General features: G+C 51.4%; 1 protein-coding gene across 2 annotated transcripts in view; it reads right to left on the bottom strand.

Moving 5' to 3' along the window:
• The window catches only part of CACNA2D2 (calcium voltage-gated channel auxiliary subunit alpha2delta 2), a 597,809-nt gene that overhangs the window by 124,837 nt on the left and 451,844 nt on the right, over window positions 1-21,128 (bottom strand). For both annotated transcript variants that reach the window (XM_054035873.1, XM_054035874.1), the window contains exons 7-8: window positions 7,367-7,498; window positions 6,722-6,779 (exon numbers count right to left, since the gene is read on the bottom strand). In XM_054035873.1, coding sequence (XP_053891848.1) covers window positions 6,722-6,779; window positions 7,367-7,498 — 190 coding nt within the window. The remainder of the gene's footprint in view (window positions 1-6,721; window positions 6,780-7,366; window positions 7,499-21,128) is intronic.

The raw sequence follows: 21,128 nt of genomic DNA, 5'->3' as shown, positions 1-21,128 counted from the left end.
ACCAGACAGGTTAAAGTGTTCTCCCACTGGTTTTTGAGTATTCTGATTCCTGATGTCAGATTTGTGTCCATTAATTCTTTTGCGTAGAGACTGTCCGGTTTGGCCAATGTACATGGCAGAGGGGCATTGCTGGCACATGATGGCATATATCACATTGGTAGATGTGCAGGTGAACGAGCCCCTGATGGTATGGCTGATGTGATTAGGTCCTATGATGATGTCACTTGAATAGATATGTGGACAGAGTTGGCATCGGGGTTTGTTACAAGGATAGGTTCCTGGGTTAGTGGTTTTGTTCAGTGATGTGAAGATCTGAGTGTCGTTTCAGCTGTCCAGTGATTGGCACCTGAGTCAGCCTAGCCTGGGTGACAGCCTCCCCACAGCAAAGCCCTGCCCTGCCCCCTGTCCTCGCTGTTCCTGCACTCGTCTGCACCCATCCCATAGTTCTTGGTGCTCAGATGCCCTAGGATTCTTTCCCAGTCAGCTGTGTCAATTGAGAGAGAACTTGTCTGTCCTTCAGGGGGAATTGTGGGAAGGCCCTGGAGGGCTGTCAGCACTCAAGTGATCTTGTCCTCACTGCAAAGTGGGCAGGTTCCAGCAGTGCAGGCAAACATGGGTTCAGAGTGCAAATAAGCGCGCGCTTGAGGGGTTTGCTGTGGATGGCAGGAAGATTTGGGCAACAACACATGTAGGTGTACGGGCCAAGGCTACAGTATGGACATATCCATAGTGATAGTCCCAGCTCCTAAGAGCTTAGTATCCATAGACCAGCCAGTGAAAAGACGGATTTATTAAGCCCAGTTTTAAAGATGGGAAATGGAGGCCCAGAGAGAGTAACTGTCATACATCAGTCCATGGCAGAGGGAGGAGATGAACTCAGATTAATGTGGCACCTTTCTCAAGAATGAAATTTGTTCAGATTAAAGAAGCAAAGATGACTAAAGCAACAGGAAGAATGTATTCTCCAGAGAAACCAACCGGCTCTTTCCTTCTGCGCAACAAATACAATCAGAAGGAAAGAAAGAAAAGTCTCAACAGTGTCTATTCGTGGCTTCTGGGCAGCAACTTCTCCAAGGGATTTCCAGTGTCTGCTATGCGCTGGATGCATAATGTGTATTTACATGAGAGAAGAAAAGGATTCTGAAATGTGACAGCTTCCAGCACTCCTTGTTCATGTCTAAACACGGATTTGGAGCAAATCCCGCATTCATGTTGCCACCCACAGGTTTCCAGGAGAGGGTAGTTTTTAATGTGACGAACTAAACAAAGAGAACCCACCTGTTAAAAATATCCCCAGGAAAAACCTCGTTGGATGTAATTTCCCACCCCCAGGCTCCTCGTCCCCCGCACACCCGCCGCAGGTCTGGCTTTTTCTTCTCTGCATTAGTGTCAGGCAGCTTCCTCCTGTCAGGCTGCTTGGGCCCAGCAGGGGTGTCACTGAGAGGGGTCAATATCAGAGGGTAGCCGTGTTAGTCTGGATCTGTAAAAAGCGACAAAGAGTCCTGCTTATGCTCCAATACGTCTGTTAGTCTATACGGTGCCACAGGACTCTTTGTCGCTTTTTACTGAGAGGGGTGTCATTCTCAGCTCTCAGTTCAGGTGCCCAAACTTGACATGGGCTTTAGCTGATCTGACCTCTCAGTCTTCGTCTTCAAAGGAAACCTGCACAACACCTTCAAAAGACAATCTGGGAGCTTAAATTCATAACTTTGGTAGATGCTAAAAATCATGGATCCAAAGACATTGGATTTATGGCTTATTACAACAAACTGATGGATAGACAGACAGATGATGGAAACACTTTGCTCCCCTCATTCACCCCAATGAGGTATGAACTTGCAGAGCCAATGGAACCACTATTCAGGAAAGCATGTAAACACATATTTAACTTTAAGGGCTTTCTTGAATCAGGGCCTAATACACTGATCTACAATTTTTGAGAAATCGTCTGCTTCAGAGATAAAATGTGCTATTTATTATGTATTCTGATGTGCTGAATTCAAATATGACAATTAAAACAACTGATTGGCTACTGTTTCTAAGATATTTAAGGTTTTACATTTTATGTCTATGTATATTGTGTAGATAGTAGAGTTTTAATCATAAATTGTAAACCTAGGTCTTTTCATGTGTTTATAGTTGCTTTACATGATAATATTTCACCTGTCCAGTTTATGTAACACTTTAAAAATCAACAAAAGGGTTATATAAATACAATTTATTATGAAACAAAAGACAAAAAACTATTATGTACATAGTTTAGTCCTATTCAGTGTCTACTCGGCGCTTCTTGGCTTGTCTCTTGTATTCATTAAATGGAGCATCTCTTGTCACTGTTCAGCACACCTCAACTGCTAGCAGAGCACCTCACCCTCCCTGATTGAACTAACCTCGTTATCTCCACACTGATTTATACCTGCCTCTGGAGATTTCCATTACGTGCATCTGAAGAAGTGAGGTTCTTACCCACGAAAGCTTATGCTCCCAATACTTCTGTTAGTCTCAAAGGTGCCACAGGACCCTCTGTTGCTTTGTTCAGCAATAGTCTGCAAGCATTGATGGGCTCCATAATAGCGTTTCTCCATTGTTGCAATGTCCTGGTGAAATCGCTCGCCGTGCTCGTCACTCACTGCTCCGCAGTTCGGTGGAAAAAAATCTAGATGAGAGTGCAAAAAATTTATCTTTAGTGACATGTTGCAACCAAGGTTTTTGTATGCCTTGAGGAGGTTTTCCACCAACAACCTGTAGTTGTCTGCCTTGTTGTTTCCGAGAAAATTTATTGCCACTAACTGGAAGGCTTTCCATGACGTCTTTTCCTTGCCACACAGTGCATGGTCAAATGCATCATCTCGAAGAAGTTCACAAATCTGAGGACCAACAAAGACACCTTCCTTTATCTTAGCTTCACTTAACCTTGGAAATTTTCCACGGAGGTACTTGAAAGCTGCTTGTGTTTTGTCAATGGCCTTGACAAAGTTCTTCATCAGACCCAGCTTGATGTGTAAGGGTGGTAACAAAATCTTCCTTGATTCAACAAGTGGTGGATGCTGAACACTTTTCCTCCCAGGCTCCAATGACTATCGGAGTGGCCAATCTTTCTTGATGTAGTGGGAATCTCTTGCACGACTATCCCATTCGCAGAGAAAACAGCAGTACTTTGTGTGTATCCAGTCTGCAGACCAAGCAAGAGAGCAACAACCTTCAAATCGCCACAAAGCTGCCACTGATGTTGGTCATAGTTTATGCACCTCAAAAGTTGTTTCATGTTGTTATAGGTTTCCTTCATATGGACTGCATGACCAACTGGAATTGATGGCAAAACATTGCCATTATGCAGTAAAACAGCTTTAAGACTCATCTTCGATGAATCAATGAATAGTCTCCACTCATCTGGATCGTGAACGATGTTGAGGGCTGCCATCACACCATCGATGTTGTTGCAGGCTACAAGATCACCTTCCATGAAGAAGAATGGGACAAGATCCTTTTGACGGTCACGGAACATGGAAACCCTAACATCACCAGCCAGGAGATTCTACTGCTGTAGTCTGGAGCCCAACAGCTCTGCCTTACTCTTGGGTAGTTCCAAATCCCTGACAAGGTCATTCAGTTCACCTTGTGTTATGAGGTGTGGTTCAGAGGAGGAGGATGGGAGAAAATGTGGGTCCTGTGACATTGATGGTTCAGGACCAGAAGTTTCATCCTCTTCCTCTTCCTCGTCCGACTCAAGTGAGAATGATTCTGGTGCATCAGGAACCAGCAGTCCTTCTCCGTGGGGTACTGGGCGGATAGCTGATGGAATGTTTGGATAATGCACAGTCCACTTTTTCTTCTTTGACACACTTTTCCCAGCTGGAGGCACCATGCAGAAGTAACAATTGCTGGTGTGATCTGTTGGCTCTCTCCAAATCATTGGCACTGCAAAAGGCATCCATTTCCTTTTCCTGTTCAACCACTGGCGAAGATTTGTTGCACAAGTGTTGCAGGATATGTGTGGGGCCCACCTCTTGTCCTGATCTCCAATTTTGCAGCCAAAATAAAGGTGATAGGCTTTCTTAACAATAGTGGTTATACTGCGCTTTTGTGATGCAAAAGTCACTTCACCACAAACATAGCAGAAGTTATCTGCACTGTTCACACAAGTACGAGGCATCTCTGCTCACTTTGGCTAAACAGAAATGTGTCCCTTTGCAAAATCAAACACTGACAAATAAAAGAGCACGACACTGTATGATTTCTAGAGCTGATATAGGGCAATTTGTTCAGCAGACTGATGTAAGCTTCGTTATGATTGCATCATCCATGACTTCTAGGAATAACATGATGCAATTCATATCATTTATGACGCAATACCAGCTTCAGATTGCATCATTCATTGTTTTGCCTAAAAAGCAAGTACTGTCCAAACCCAGTCATAGATTTATTCATAGATCCAGTCAAAGATGTATTTTAGTCATTTCTGGTTTAAATTGAGATCCCTTCCCTTTATAACTCACTTATCCTCCGCCATTCCCAAGTCAAGGGTCGTATATACTGACCCAATAGCATATCTTGAAAACTAGAGCCAATCAACAATTTTAAGCATCATTTTCGTTCTCAGTGACCCAGAATTAGTAAAGTTTGACTACATTTATTTCAGAAGCATTTTGGCTGTACAGCAGTGATATCGTTAAGCACAGGGTTTTTTTCCCTCCTTTAAAATCCCCATGGAAATTCAATGGAAAAAGAACAGTAAAACAATGTTTCGTTTAAAAACCTGGGTCTGACCCTGCAATCCCATCGCTTTGCCTGTGCAGAGTGCCACTGACTCCAGCACACAGCAGGTGGATGAAAGGACCTGCACGGATCGGGCCTTAGACCCAGACACGTCAGACAATGGAAGAGTTACAGTTCTCAGACCATTAACATGCCTACATTGTGCCTAGTGTGGCAGATACTCAGCCCTGGTGCAGTCCTGCTTTACACAAAGGGATTTAGGCACCTTACTCCTAACTTTAGGCTCCTAAATTCCCTTGAGGTTCTGCACATTAGTGCTTTCATTTCCTGACTTAGGTGCTTTTAACTCCACCACCTTCGCATTGCATCACCATGCACGTGAACACGCTCATGCCTGTGTCTCTCCTTCTGGCGTCTGAGAGAACCTTATCTGTTCTGCAGCCAGCCCTGTTGGGATGGGGCTTTGTCTGGCTCCAGATAAGCAGGGACCCGGAGTTTAAAGGACAGACTTTAAACAAGCTGCTACTGTTTATGCAAATGCTGGCTATTAAACAGGAAAACCTTCCCACCTCTGATATTTTTTCTCTTTGTTGCCCTTCCAGGGCTTCTGCTTAGGATGCCCTCCTGCTGTGTCCTTCCAGGAGGTAAATACCTGTTTGGACAAGCAAGGGGCTAAAGACGACATGGATAAAAACCGATAACAGCAGTTGTCAGACAAACAAAAGAAAAGAGCTGTCACCTAAGCAGAGGCAGTCTCAGTGCAGGAAGAAGGCTGTTTAGCTAGGGATCAAAGCAGAAAGTAGGGATGCAAAAGCACCCTTATATTTTCTATTACCCCCCGCATCACAGGCAGCCAGTGCCATTTGGATAGTTAAAAGGAGCCCTGAATAAACAGGAAATCCCAAGCACCCTGCATTTGTGGTGGAATAATTAGCCCTATAGAGCTAGCTCCTCTACCAGGGCTAATCGTAACTGATTCAATCATGCTTAACTTGATGTGTGGCTAAATTGATGCTTGCAGCTATCACTTCAACACAGTCTGTCATTGTGCCTCGTATTCACTGTCTTTCTGGCTCCAGCTTTTGAGAGTCGTTCGTTTTTCTTTTTAAACAGGATCCTATGTGAGTGCTGCCTATGAACGAGCCCCACACTTACCATCTCCACTGGGGGAAAAAGGAAGGAAGATGATCAACCCGCTTGGTCTGTATCTAAGAATCTATCTGCCTAACCCTCTGTCTTCCCCAGAGGCAGGAAGGAAGGGGAGGGGAGGAAAGGAGCCAAAAGCTGCAGCTCCGATGCCCCTGCCTGTGTTATTGTATCCATTTTCCAACACCAATGATGTGTGAAATGAAAATTGGACAGAGCTGGCTGCTCCCAGACCTGGAGTTTCATACAGCCTAGCTGCCTCCCTACACGAGTGAGCGAGGGATGGAGGGAGAGGGGGAAGAGAAGATGCAGGCAAGAGGGGAGAGAGAAAGGGAAGGGAGGAGACTCCTGAACAGCTATACACCTGGCCTCGGTAAACCCATCTCCATTTTAATAGCTGCTTGTTGGGGCAATCCTGGGAGTGGGAGGGGCCTGCTGTGTTCATTTACATGCAATTGCCCAGAATGCTCTGCCAATGCATGGCAGTGCTGGCAATTTACAGTAGCTGAAAGACTGGGGACGTTGACCATTGGTGTTCCTGGCTCTTTTCAATGTCCTTTGTGACCAGGTCAGCTTTGCTATCACAGCCCCATGTCTGTGAGCTGTTGGGGGCCTTGATGCCGTACACAGCTCCATGAAAACAAATAGCTGGCTACCTCAATGGGAGCTTCCAAGTACTGGTGCAGCCTGCAGGGTGTGGGCCTAGCCCTCGGTGCCCAGGAATTTGCTGGGCTGTATGGAAGGCGGGTGCCCAGGTTGTAGAAGTGGTTCAGGGTGCACCACCTCCCATCCAGTATGTCATCCACATGCAGCCCTCTCGCCCCCCACCCCCAGGGACAATATCCCCCTCCCCTCTCACCAAGGCCTCCTGCGGACGTCGTACAGGTCGATCTTATTGGGCGCTCTCCAGGGGGTGGCTGCAATGAAAACACAGGAGATGTGAAACACCGCTGGGGAGGCAGACGTGGGGGGGGAGTCGATGAGCTAGCTCACTGGTTCTCAATCTATTGACCATCATGGGCTGCAGATGCAGTTCTCTGTGTTATGTGGGCCGCATCCACACAGTATATATTCTACCTGTATGGCCCTGAGGATGTCACATGGGCCACAGCTGTGTGCTGACTGGGCTGCCCGTGGGCTGAGAACCACCGAGCTACATGCTCCCTGCAGAGGCCAAGCTGCTGTGGATGTCAGCAGGAGCTTGGCCAGTACTAGGGGCATGTGATCAGCCCAGCACAGTGCCAGAGGAGGGGCTGAATGCTCCCAAGGAGTTAGGTATCAGATCACAATGCCTTATAGGCACCTGTAAAAGGATTGTGAATCTCAAAGCCTGAGTTCAGCACCTAAGCTCCCAGCATGGCACTAGGAAGCGCTGTGCTGCTGCCCCCTAACCTGGGCATGCCTCACCTCCTAGCAGGGGTGTTTGAGGCTGCTGCAGTTACTCGGGGGCCTTGCTGCCATGTTTTCCTTCCCCCCAGAAACCCGCAATGTCGGTGCAACAGACCTGGGTAATAGCGGGTCACGCCAGTAGCGCTGCCGAAGACCTGCCACAGCAGAGACGGGTCTTCCTTCCGGTTCTCGATAAACACGTCCTCCAGGGCTTCAGTCCAGTTCAGCTCATTGAGGATCACGGTGGCTGAAAGGGAGAGAGCCCAGACGGGCTGAGTGGGGGCATATGGGACCTAGGGAGAGGACCTCGTTCATTTCCCATCCTCGACCTGAAAGGGGCTGGCCAGGGAACACATGGACACAGCGGGCCACATCCTCCGCTGGTGCTGATTGGTGTAGATCTAGACCGCGGTGTGGCTGGCCCAGGAGAGCAACAATACCTAGCAGCTACTGCTCTGCTGTGAATCTCAGCTGTGTGCCACCACGTGGCTGGTGCTAACCCCTCAGCACATCTTAGCGCTCACTCAGCACCCCCTGTGCCTCCCCTGATACAGGGAAGGAGGGGTGGGAGACCCCCACTCCTGCAGCAGGGTACAGGAGCGAAGGCTGGAGCCAAGGGGATGCTGGGGGTGGGAGGGCAGGGGGCTTAGAAATGACAGCTGTGATGCTGGATCCCCAAGAGCAGAGTACCATGGAAGGGAGAGTCTGGGCTCCATGAGGCACTGGAAGCCGCCCCCCAGGCCCAGACATGTGAACATGGAAGCCAGCAGAGATGTGCCCTGGTTTATCATGGATCAGCATGGAGCTACCCAGCTCTGTCTGGGCTGCGTCCCAGCAGATCAGCCATGGGAGAAGCCCAGCCAGACATCACCCACAAGCCCTCCATGATTCTTCAGTGCCATGGGCTTTGCAGCCATTGCCTGCAGCACACTCCTCCCTCCGCACCGGCTCTGTCTTTCCCCACATCGGAATCACACTCAGCACAGTGTTGTCCCTTGGCCCCGTGTGCCCTCCTTCCCTGCCCACCCAGTGCACTGTGCCAGTGTCTCACCCACTGCCATCCCTGGGCCTGGGCTCCATCTCATTCCTCCTCCATGTCTCCGCTACTCACTCACCATCCATCAGCACATGCCTGCTCTTGCCCTGGTGCCCCTACACCCAGCATGGGCAGTGTAAGCAGGCAGCTACTCTGAGGGGAGCAGGCCTGGGTCACCACAACTCTGGAACTAAAACGGTGCAGCCCCGGGTCTTCTTTGTGTTGACACCCGATCCTGCAATGGAAGGTCCGATCCTGCCAACGCTGCCTCCCAAGCGCAACCATTAGCCCAGGGGCGACCCCATTGTAGTGCAGGGGGCTGGTCTCTGCAGGAGGTACTACATGCAGCTGTCAATGTTTGCAAAAACAGATCCTCAGGGCACGTCCTGGCAGCAGTTCTGGAGCGTGGCTTCAGCTGGCCATGCCGGGGCTAGTTATCCCCAGGTATCCCTTGTCCCAGAGCAGTGCAGCTGCAGCAGCACACACTTCCGCAGGGTCTCTATGAGCCCTCCTGACCCCTGCATGATTATCGGACAGCTCACCTGCACTAGGATCCGAGTGAGCTACAGCCAAGCCCTGTCACTGCCATATAGACCTACCCTCTGGCTGTAAGCTAGGGGCCTTCTCCTGCATCTGCGTAACCCAGGGTTGCTGTGTTCTCTGCCCGATCAGGGCTGGCTTTAGGACCTGCAGGGCCCGATTCCACGGTCCGGGTCTTGGGCGGCATTTTGGCAGCGGGGACGGGGGGGCGCTCTGTATCTTCCATGGCACTGAAGGAGCCCCCGCTGCCAAAGACCCTGGAGCCCCCAGCTGCCGAAGAGCCCCGGAGCGGACACCCCCCTGCCGCCAAAATGCCGCCGGAGCGGACCAGCGCCGGGTGAGCCTAAGGCGTGGGGCCCGATTCTGGGGAATTGGGTGAATCGGCCTAAAGCGGGCCCTGTGCCCGATCCTCAGGGGAGGGGAGTCTGTGACTGCAGCTGCTGAGGTCCCTAGTTCAATGGCCAGGGTGGGCCAAGATGGGGGTCCTCACAGATCTAAGCTCCATGGCCTGGGGTACTGGGAACCAGTGTCTTTCAGCCTGGGGAGGGGGAGATGGACAAATCCGAGCTTCCCAGACTGAGGTTTCTTTCTCGATCAACAGCTGGCAGGGACTCTGGGCCTCTTCTCCACACACTATTGCACAGATCCAGAAAGTCACCCCAGGCAGGTGCCAGGCTCCCAGTCTGAGTGGCTGGTGGGCAAAGGACCCCCCCGCCCCAAAACGACGGAGCTGCAGGAGGCACATTCAAGTCTGTGGTACGTGCTTGCCGCCAGATACCCGCAGCATATGGGAAATAAATTGGGTCTGTCCCCCATGGGGGCCGCATTTGAGTCCCTCCTCCATCAACCAGTCCCCAAGAGACAACGGGTGAGAGGAGCGGCCCTCCGGGAGCTCACCCCACTCTGCATTCACGACGGCCCTCGTGCTCGACGCTAAAGCAATTAAGACACCGTCAAAGAGCGATTTGAAATGATTCCACTATTGAGGCAACCGATGAGCTCAGAGCAGCCTGACTGTGATTATCAGATAGGCCGGGACTGCTGAAGTGCGTGAGACAGGTATGCGGTTAGTTGCTCTTTACAAGGGGTTGCTTCTTTCAGAAGCCTCTAAGGATGGTACTTGAATGGGGCAGCTCCTACAGGGCTGAGCCAGGGGCAAGGGATAGCTGGGGACATAGGGAGGTTTCTGCAATGGTTCAGGGCTGAGCTGTGGAGCTGAGCATCTGAGACAGGGTAGACAAGTCTAATGCCCTACAAGCCACCCAGCCCATTTGGGGTTTGAAGTGCACGCTGGTGAAGGAGCGGGGAGCACTGAATGGTGGTATCCATCCACGGGCAGGACAAGGGAGGGAAGAGACAGGGAATAGATAGGAAAGGAATCCCTTCTCTTCCATCCAAAGAGTACGTGAGCATTCCCCCTCCAACAGGGCCCCGGCACCACAGCAATATGTCAGGCGCAGCACAAACAAACGCTTAGGCAAAACAGATCGATGGCCAGAACAATGTCTGCATAGAGCGAGGGATCTCAGATTTCAGGCGACAGCATTAACTGCTCCCATGGCACCTGTGCAACAGCACTGCTGTGGCGGGCAGAATTTGGCACTGGGGGAGCTTGTTCCCAGAGCAGGGGCTTCTGAGGGGCCTGGCAGGCTCTGAAGATGCCCCAAACTTGCTGGGAGCTCAGCCCCATGAGCTGAGGGCTTTGGAGGGACACTTTAAAAGCCAACATTCAAGGAAAGCATTTGTGGCTCTGAACAACTCTCTTGAAAGCAGAGCTGTATCTTGCCTAAAATTAAACAGAGGAAAAAACCAACCACCACAAACTGGGCAGCCCCTTCAGCCCTGCTGCTTCCCACTGCCAAGAGGGGGTGCCAGCCTGCACTGTGGAATGGCATGATGCTGACTGCAGTGTCATGGCCTAAAACCACAACTAGGCTGGCACACACCTCCAGAGCAGCGCCATGTCCTCGAAGGGCTGCAGCGAGAGCCCATCTCAGTCCAGGTCTGGTGAGGGGACTGGACAATCCAGCCCCATCAGGGCTCGGGGCAGTTGCAAACAGGGACAGTTTTGCATCCAATCTCTCTGTTGCTCCCCTTTGCTGACACCATCTGCTGCACTGTTTGCACATCCCAGTGGGGGCTACTGGGCCACTGTCCAGTGGGGCTAGGACACAACCTATGCACTGAGCAAGCCAGCAAGGCTGCTGCCTTAGAGCTGCTCTTGGTCTCCAGCTTTCTGGCCATTGCACCCGTTTTGGTTTCTTGCATTCTCAGTGACCTTGTGAGAGGGAGATTAATCTTCCTTAAGCAGCAGTTTTTGTACCTGAATATAAACATCATAGGCTGCTCTCAGGAGACAGCTACCCAGAGAAAATCATGCCGGCTGGATCCCCTCCACTTGGGTGCGGCACCCAGGGCCCCAGAGCTCAGGAATCCAGGTCCAGTTCTTCTCCCAGGGTCCGTGCCATGCAGGCCCAGAAATCCAGATCCAGGTTCTCTCATGGCTCCAATATTCTGTAACAGCCAACTTTTTTCCATTGCCGACTCCCTAGCGCTGGTGATGGCTACAGACTGCCTCATTATCCTTCCTTCCTACCTACCTAGCTGTATCCAAGTTTTTCCACCTTGCCTATTACTGAGCAGTCACCATCTGCTAGCTACACTCCTCCTGTAGATCCCATAGCACAGGGGTTCTCAAACTTTAGCAACCCAAGGACCTCCATTTTGATTTAATTTTTTTCACAGACCCCCCAACTCCCAGATCAGCCCCAGGTCCTGCCCCCCCTCTACCTCTTCGCTCAAGGCCCCACCGCCACTCCTGCTCTTCCCTGCCTCTTTCCACCCCCTCTCCCAGCACCTCCTGCACACCCCTGAACAGCTGTTCCCTGGCGTGCAGGAGGCACTGGGAGGAGTTGAGGAAGGGAGGAGGAGGAGGAGTTGATCAGCGGGGCTGGCGGACCCCCTGGAGTACCCTTGCAGACCCCAGTTTGAGAAACGCTGCCATAAGATACAGAATTTGCCTCCATTCTCTGCAGCCAGAACAGGCTCCTGGTAACATCCAGCCTGGTAACCTGGCTCTGCCAGTGGCCAAGGTCATAGTGGTCCACCGGCGGCTGTTGCTGAGAGGCTGGACTTAGGTTCCAGGCTCAGTTTTATCCTGGGAGTTCCAACTATTCCTCCCCAAAGCCCCCCGGGCAATTCCTCCCCATCCTTAATGTGTCCGATGCCCTTACGACCCCCTATGGAGAGGCAGCTATCGGAGCTCTGCTCAGTCAGTTGTCACCACGCGGTACTGCAGCATCCCTGACCACTGAAGCAGTGTGGTCCAGTGGGTAGAGCACTGGACTGGGATGCAGGAGACCATTTAGCTCTGCCCTGACCCTGCTGGGTGTCCTTGAGCAAGTCACTTCCCTCTCTGCACCTCTGTTTCCCTGCTTGCCCTTTGCCTGTCCTGTCTATTTAAGCTGTAAGAAGCTATCTTTGAAGATCTGGGCCCAAGCTCTTTGGGGGTGTGAGGGAGAGGGGCTGTCTCTCAGTAAGTTCATGTGCAGTGCCCAGCACAAAGGGGGCACTGATCTCAGCTGGGGATGCCATGTGCTACTGTACACAAAAATGGGGAGGAGGGGGAAGGGCTCCGAGAGGTTCCGAAGGCACTAAGGAGTTATACGAAGGCCCCAGCAGTCAGCTGCAGGGCTGCTAAGGCGCTCACAAGAGGGGCTTTCTCATATGCCCTGGAACAGCTCCACCAAGGTTATGCTGGGGATGGCTGACTGATGGGGTGCGCACGCATAAGGGATGCCTGCACCAAACTCTCTCACATCCCAGTCTTGCCTCAACCCCTGGCAAAGATGCAGGGAAGCCTGGGTGTGCAGGGGAGAGCCCGATCCTGAAACACCTTTGGGTCTCCAGGCTGCAGCAGCACACATCGGAAGGTGTACGGGTGCTAGAATGTACCAACATTTGTCCTGCCAGCTGGGGAGTTTCACAGAACTGAAAACTGAAGCTTCTCTTCCTTTATTTTGTAAAATTGCTTCTCCTTATCCATTGTATTTTTTTGTAACCCCACCCCCAAAACCCTACAAGAACCCTAGGAAACTCCAGTGGAAAAAACTATGAACAGAACATTAAGGTGACACTGCTAAGCACTGAGAAACCACGGAAGGCCAAAGGTTAGGTCACACATGTAACCTTAACTCCGCCCTATCATGGGCATAAATTATGACACAGTCTCTTCCTAAATGATGACATATCATTTCTCTAATACTGCAAAACAACATGCAGGTTTTTAGATAGCCCTGTGTAGCAGTTTCTTGTGCTATGCACCGCTCCAGGTATCTTAAGGTTGCAGGGAAAAAATGGCACGATCAGTTGTATTATATGAGAACTAGCATGTGACCCGAGGAATATATTTAGTTCTCTTAGGGTACATCTACACTACAGGGGGGAGTCGATTTAAGATACGCAAATTCAGCTACGTGAATAGCGTAGCTGAATTCGGCGTATCGCAGCCGACTTACCCCGTTGTGAGGACGGCGGCAAAATCGACTTCTGCCGCTTTCTGTCGGCGGCGCTTACTACCACCTCCGCTGGTGGAGTAAGAGCGCCGATTCGGGGATCGATTGTCGCGTCATAAATCGATCCCCGAGAGGTCGATTTCTACCCGCCGATTCAGGCGGGTAGTATAGACCTAGCCTTAGAGGTTCCTCCTACATCAGTCCCTCCTCTAAACTCCTTAGTCATCCTTATTACCCTTCCCTCAAAGCCTCAAGGCACATTGGAGCCAGCTCGCCAGGCCAGGCAACAGATGAATCATGCTGCAAAGAGCTGGGGGTGTAATAAGCAGGAACACACAACAAAAGGACTATCCACTGCCCACACTATCCTCTCCCAACTTTGGGCCTACATCTATCCAGTAAAGGGGCCATCTATTGGCCCTTGAGAAGGAGCATCTGCTGGGGCCATAAAGAAAAACACCTCCCCATCAATTTAATTATTTGTTACTATTATGCGAATTGCCCCAGCGCTGTGGGGGGATCTTATCGGTCTGGGGTCAGGGTGCAGCTGAGCACAGAATGGGTTCATAGACTGTAATATACGACCCCTTTCAGATCTCTACAATGCTTTTTACGGAGGAAATCCTATGTCATAATGGTGCGAAGCTCTTAAAATTTGGCTCTGACCTGTCATGAAAACATGATCTTAAGGGCCCTTAACTCCAGCTGGAGTCAACAGAAGCTCAGCGCCGCTGCAAATCAAGGCTTAGTTTCTGTCAAATCAGCAGTTAAACATTAGTGTCGTGCCTCAGTTTCCCCCATCTGTAAAATGGGGATAATAATAGAGTGCAGTGAGGATAACACCACGAATGCCTGTGAGGTGCTCAGACACTAAGGTGATGGACACCATAAATAATCAATTAACCAATCAATTAAATAAAATATAGAAAAGTTTTTCATTTTTAAGTAATTCCACTTTCATTTTTAATTTCCTCCATCTGAGAAAATAAACCTTTCCATAATAGGTATTTAATTCCAGTTAATTCAGGCACATGGTAAAACCCTCAGACACGTGGTCTCATTCATTCCTTCTCACACACGCCTTCTCAAAAACCAAACCTGTATACACAAAAACCATGCGCCTCCCAAACTGTGCCAGTGTTGTGCTGCAAAAGCACAGGTGCTGGCAGATGGCTCCAACTCACTCTGTGACCCGGGTACCCTTCCCAAGGAACTGACAGCCAGATACGATGGGAACGTGGAGCCAGAAATAAGGACTGATCCATCCGAGCCCAAGAACTAACTAATGAGAGGAAAATCAGTGACTCCCAACCTCGTCCATTAGAGACAGGAATAAGCAGGTGCCCACAGCACCATGGTGGCAGACAGTCCTCTATGTTCCCCTTTGTCTCTAAAGGCCTCCTTTTCTGTTCCTTTCCTCCTGGTAGCCAATCAATGGCACAGCACATGCTCCGCGATGCCGCCTTAGCAGGGGTGAGGAATGTGCTTTACGTATTGATCTCCTTCAATGTATACAATAGAGAACAGAGAGGAGAAAACAAAAATTAATCTCTCTGGAGTCTCCTGCAGCCTCTATCCTGATGCCCTGCTGGGGCGGGCACCGTGCCCTGCAAATCTTTTCTGAACGGCACAGCAGCAACTTCAAAACCAACGTCTTCTTTCATTAATGAAAATAAACATGTCTCATCCAATTCTGCACTGGAGATTCTGGGGCTGGTGTAGCTGGGAGCTCCCCCACAGACAGTGTGCCGGCCCCACTCCCTACAGCACCCCCGGCTGGGAGAGGCTGGTGTAGCTGGGAGCTTAGCCACAGTCAGTGCTCCTGCCCCGCTCCTTACAGTGCCCCCTGCTGGGAAAGGCTGGGACTGGAGTAGCTGGGAGCTCCCCATAGCCAACCTGCCCTGCTCCCTACAGTGTCACCTACTGGGAGAGGCTGGGACTGAAGCAGCTGGGAGCATCCTTTGCTAATATACCCTTATTCCATAGAAAAAAATCTCTGTAGTAGAATGTTAGAGTTATATGGTTATGCCTTTGATAGTCAGAAAATGCGTAGGTCACAGTTGCATGCCTAGCCTTTCCTCTGCCCCCTTGTGTGTGTGTGCCAAACAGACTTTAATAACAGGAACACACACTATTTGTCAAACCATATCCTATATCAGACAGCTTTTTCTACATCTTAGATACACACATGCAGCATGGGGGAAGGTATTTTTATTAATGTCATTGACCTAATGGCCTGAGAATATTTATACTGATTTAGGACTGAATCCCACACTGGCCCTTAGCCTGCTATATATGACGTGTTGTCTTCTCTCTAAAGGCTAGATCTGAATATATTTCTCTGTATCATGCCCTATATAGTGAAGAGGACTTTTTTTTCCTTCTGCAGACAGATATATCTCCAACCAGTAATTTATGATGTCAGTATCTCAGATGCTGTTTCTCAGAAAGCTGCACATAGTGAGTTGTGTTATCAGTGTATTTCACATGATTTCTTGTTTCACTGTGCCAACAGTTGTATTTTTTTCCATGAGGAAAAAAAAACTGGTGGTGGGGAAATGTCAGATTTCATGGGAAACGGTTACATTTCATAACCACCTCATTTAATTGTGGGCATCAACCAACACAGCTTGATATGGTACCCAAGATAGATCAGTACACACAAGACCTCAAGAGGAAAAACAAGGAATCGCCATTCACTTTTAGCTTCTTCTTGTTATAGTATTGTTAATAAACATCCGTAATGTGGTTGGGGCTGCATTGTGCTAAACACTGCACAAACACGTAGCAATAGTGCACTGAGCCAGACCAAAAGATGCAACACGTGGGTATCTACGCTTGTAGAAAAAACTGCATGATATATTGTTGTGCTGAAGGGTATTTGCTAATGGCTGCTTGAGGTGAGTCTAAAGATAATCAACAGAAGGAGAAAGCAAGCCCCTTTCTGTAGTCAAAACAGCTGAAGATAATGGAGCTGACCAGACAAAGCACTATGATGGATGGCAGGTCAGAGCTATGCCAGGCAGGTATTCAGAAGACCCGGGTTGTAGTCCTGGCTGTGCCAGTGATCTGCTGGGTGACTTTGGGCAAACCAACTCACCTCCCTGTACCTCACTTTCCCCATCTGTTATGATCCTGACCTCCCTTTGTAAAGCGCTTTGAGGTCTGCTGATGAAAAGTGCTAGATAAAAGCTAGAGACCATGATTATTATGGGTAGATTAATAGAACTCCCCAGATCTGCCTCTCCAGTGAGCGCTGAGTCTGCTTCCTCTCAGGGTCTCCCTCACAACAACTTCCCCTGGCTGTCTGCCTCCAACACCCACAGCTTGCAACCAGCATCACCCTGTTAATCTACCCATAATAACCATTGTCTCTAGCTGCTGCTGAGGTCAGGGAACAGGACTGTGACCATTCTTTGTAAACATACGAGATTGCTCCAGGAATGTCTCTGACTTGTACCACTGATTGTTCATCCTAATGGAACCAGCCCTGCAAGGTTCGGAACTTTTGGTAACTGCTGGGTTCAAGGGGCAATGGTATTATTCGGGAAACAGGCTGTGACTGTAATTAAAGGCTGCATCCTAATTTGGTTAAACCAGTTTCCTGGGGCATGTCCTGGTAACGCAGATATCCCAACAGAGTTTGTTGGTACAAGCAGCAGGTACCGTAATATTTTACATTTGAATAATGATTTTTATTCCTGCGAAGTGATGTCTGCGATATATACGCAGGGCACTGTGGAAATGCAGCAGACTCTGGGGAGGAGAGCAGCAGTCAACCAACACACAGGATTGCTGCACAAAATGGCAGGGGGGAATTTTATACAACGTCTCCTGAGCAAATCTTTTCTCTCGTGCACTGCACTATGGGCTCGTCATCACCCACCCACACAACCAACAGGGATTTCCTGTATAAAGCCCGCTCTGAACAACATACACAATGCACTGCATGGGGCCTTGAGGATAAACGTCTGAGACAGTCCTGCTGAGAATGGAACCAATAGCTCCAGGAAGAGGAAATATTTCAAGCCTGATACTGAACTCAAAATGCCAGCTCCTCTGCACGCTTTCTCTCTTGCTTTCTTCTTAAAGCAACTTGTCTCTTGACAGAAATGGCTGTTCTCAAGCCCTCTCCCACTCTGACCCCTTACTGATCTCTCCTGGACATCTGTCCTGTCCACCCATGGTTGGGGGAAGGCATCAGAGCCAGGACAGAGGTTCTGTCTACAAAGAAAAACCTGGGGGGCCGAGTCTGAGAGCCCAGGTCTTACAGGGCTCAGGCTGCGGGGCAACAAATAGCAGCGTAGACATTCCTGCTTGGGCTGGAGCCTGGACTTTGTAACCCGGCGAGCAGGGAAGGTTGACACTGCTGTTTTTAGCCCATCAGTCTGAGCCCCACAAGCCCGAGTCAATTGACCTAGGCTCTGAGGCTCGGTGCTGTGGGTTTTTCTTTGCAGTGTAGACACACCCAGGCTCAGTCTCCACTACAGGGTTAGGTCGATGTAAGCTGCCTCGTGTCGACCTAGCTGTGAAAGTGTCTTCACTTAAATCTGGCTCCCGCTACACCAATTTAGTAACACCACCTTCCCACGCGGCGCAGAGTGTGAGTGTAGATGCTGCATTGCTTATGTCAGCCGATACTGGCCTCCAGGAGCCATCCCATAATGCCCCACGTTGACAATGCAGTTGTGTCACGGAGTATTGGGGGACTCAGGGCCCTGCACCCCCGGCTTCCTGCGATTCACCATGACCCTCAGCCAGCTAGTAAAGCAGAAGGTTTATTTGGATGACAGGAATACAGTCCAAGACAGGTCTTGCAGGCACAGACAACAGGGCCCCCCTCAGTTAGGTCCAGCTTGGGGTCCCAGGGCATCCCAGCCCATCCCCCTTTGGGGGGTCAGAGCCATCTCTGCCTTCAGCGACCCCTCCCACAGCCTTTGTTCAGTTTCCCGGGCCAAGGTGTCACCTGGCCTCCAACCCCTTCCTGGGTTCTCATGTTACACGCTCAGGTATTCTCCGGTCAGTCTCCCATCCCCCCAATGCAGACTGTCCTAGCCACACCCCCTGTCAGCATTCACAGACCACAGTAAGAACAGGCCCAGTTCGTCACATCTTCCCCCTTCGAGACCGAACTGAGCAGGGTCACTTTAGCCAGTGACCCGGGGAAGTTCGAACCTACCCCCGTTCCCATGGATGCCCCCGCATCCCTCCCATTCCTTGGTGAGAATTACACCAGGCCCCTCCAGTTTCACGCCCCCCCCTTAGGTCGGGGGTGCTTGATGGCCCTCGCAGTTCGCATGTGGGAAGGTTTATGCGGCCTGTGCCCTTTTCCCACCCCCATACCTCTGGGGTTCCAACTGGGCTGTGGTCTTCTCCCAGTGCTCCAGTCTGGAGGTCTGTGCTTTGGGCTCTCTTGGTTTAGAGCCGCCCTTTTAACCTTGGCCACCCTCCGGAAAGGATCCTTTATGCTGGGCAAGGGTCCTAAAGCTGTTTTCCCCTTGTCCCGGGCCTTCCTCCCCCTCTGACAGGGGTCACAGGATCCGCAGTACTGTCGGACAGTAACAAAGACCCCAGGCCAGTAAAAGTTCCGTAGCAGCCTCTGCTGGGTACGCCAGGTTCCCTGGTGCCCTGAGAGAGGAATGTCATGGGCCCGGCACAGCAGCTGGCGGCGATACTTCTGGGGTACCACCAGCTGCCTCCTGATCCCCCCTGACTCCATTTTCCCTGGGGGAGCCCATTCTCGGTACAGGAACCCCTTCTCCCACAGGAACCTTTTCCGGCCACCTCGTCCCATGGTCTGTACCGCATTGAGGTCGGCCAGGTCCCTTATCTTCCGCAAGGAGGGATCTCTCTGCAACTCGGCCTGGAACTCAGCAGCTGGGACAGGGATGGCCACCTGCTCTTTCTCGCCCGCTGGGTCTGAAGCTGCAGCCTCCCTGAGCCGTGTCCCTGGGCGTTCCCTCCCCACCAGGTTAGGGTCCTGCGCCTCAGGCAAGGCACCCCCCCCAAGGCCAGGGCGCAGTGCCCCTCGCCGGCTCTGACTGCGGGTCACAACCAGTGCCCTTTGGGGGTTGCTTGGCCAGTTCTCCAGGTCCCCCCCATCAATACCTCAGTGGGCAAATACGGGTGTACCCCCACATCCTTGGGGCCCTCCTTGGCCCCCCACTTCAGGTGTACCCTTGCCACGGGCACTTTGACGGGTGTTCCGCCCACCCCCGTCAGGGTCAGGTAGGTGTTGGGCACCACCTGATCTGGGGCCACCACCTCAGGCCGGGCCAGCGTCACCTTGGCGCCCATATCCCAGTATCCATTGACCTTCCTCCCATCCACCTCCAGGGGAACAAGGTACTCTCTCCGGAGGGACAGCCCCGCGCCCACCGTATAAACCAAAAACCCTGAGTCTGGAGCATCCAGCCCCCTAGAGGAGCTGGCCTGGAGCTCTCCTCCCTCCTTAGCAGGTGGTACTCTGCCAGCCCCCCTTTCCTGGGAATGCTGCCTCTCGCCGGGCTGGGTCTCTACCCAGTCAACCCTCTGTGGGTTCGGTCTGCTCAGTCTGTCCCTGAGCCTGGGGCACTGGGCCCGTATGTGGCCTTTTTGGCCACAGTGGTAGCAGCCCATGTCCCATGGGTCCCCCCGAGTGGGTCGGATGGTCCTGACGCCGGATGTTCCCCTTTGATGGGGTTTTCCTGTATTTTCCCACGGGGAGGTCCCATGGTGACTCTCTCTCTGCGTTGTGGTGGGACTGTTCCTTTGGGACTCCTCCCTGTTATCTCCTGACCGGCTCTTTACAAACTCATCGGCCAGCCGGCCTGCATGTCGCGGGTTCTCTGGCTTTCTGTCCACCAACCACAGCCTCAGGTCGGATGGGCACCGCTCATACAGTTGCTCCAGTACCAGCAGTTTGACCAGGTCCTCCTTCGTCTGGGCCCCATCAGCCCACTTGCTGGCGTATCCTTCCATGCGGACGGCTAGTTGCAGATATGCGATCTCAGGGGTTTTATCCTGACTCCGGAACCTTTCCCGGTACATCTCAGGAGTCAGCCCAAACTCACGTAGCAGGGCCTTTTTGAATAGTTCGTAGTCCCCTTTCTCTGCCTCTTCCAGTTGGCGGTACAATGCCACGGCTTTGGGGTCCAGTAAGGGGGTAAGGACCCGGAGTCTGTCCGCGGGATCAACCCGGTGCAGCTCGCAGGCCGTCTCAAAGGCCTCCAGGAAGTCATCCATGTCCTCCCCCTCCTTGTGTGGGGCCAGGATGCACTTATTAAAGCTCCGTGCAGTCCTGGGTCCCCCCTCACTCACCGCAGCCGGGGGTTCGCTGCCCTTCAATCTCGCCAGTTCCAGTTCATGCTGACGCTGTCTCTCTTCATGCTGTCTCTGTCTCTCTTTCTCCTCCCGTTCATGCTGATGCTGTCTCTCTTCATGCTGTCTCTGTTGTTCACGATCCTCCAGCTCTCTCAGTTTTAGCTCTTTCTCCCATTCCAGCCAATTCCGCTCCACGGATGCCGAACGTCGCCGGGAGGATCCCCTGCTGGCCGGGGGGGTCACGGCGCCCTCGGTATTTGCTGGGCTCCTCCCCACCCTTCCCCTAGGCATAGGAAGGAGGGGTCTCGGGAAGCCCTCAGCAGCCGGCTGACCACTCCCAGCTGGGACAGACACTGGTGCCTGCGCTGCATTTGCCAGGCTGCTTCCCTGAGACACAGGGATCAGTTCATTCGCGCGATCTTCCACCTCCAGCCGGGCAATGAGCTGTTCTTTGGTGAGCCTCCCAATGCGCAGCCCCCTCTTCT

The sequence above is a fragment of the Malaclemys terrapin genome, chromosome 7 (assembly GCF_027887155.1).
Source record: "Malaclemys terrapin pileata isolate rMalTer1 chromosome 7, rMalTer1.hap1, whole genome shotgun sequence".
In the NCBI taxonomy this organism is placed as follows: domain Eukaryota; kingdom Metazoa; phylum Chordata; order Testudines; family Emydidae; genus Malaclemys; species Malaclemys terrapin.
This window is presented reverse-complemented; position numbering and strand designations above follow the sequence as displayed.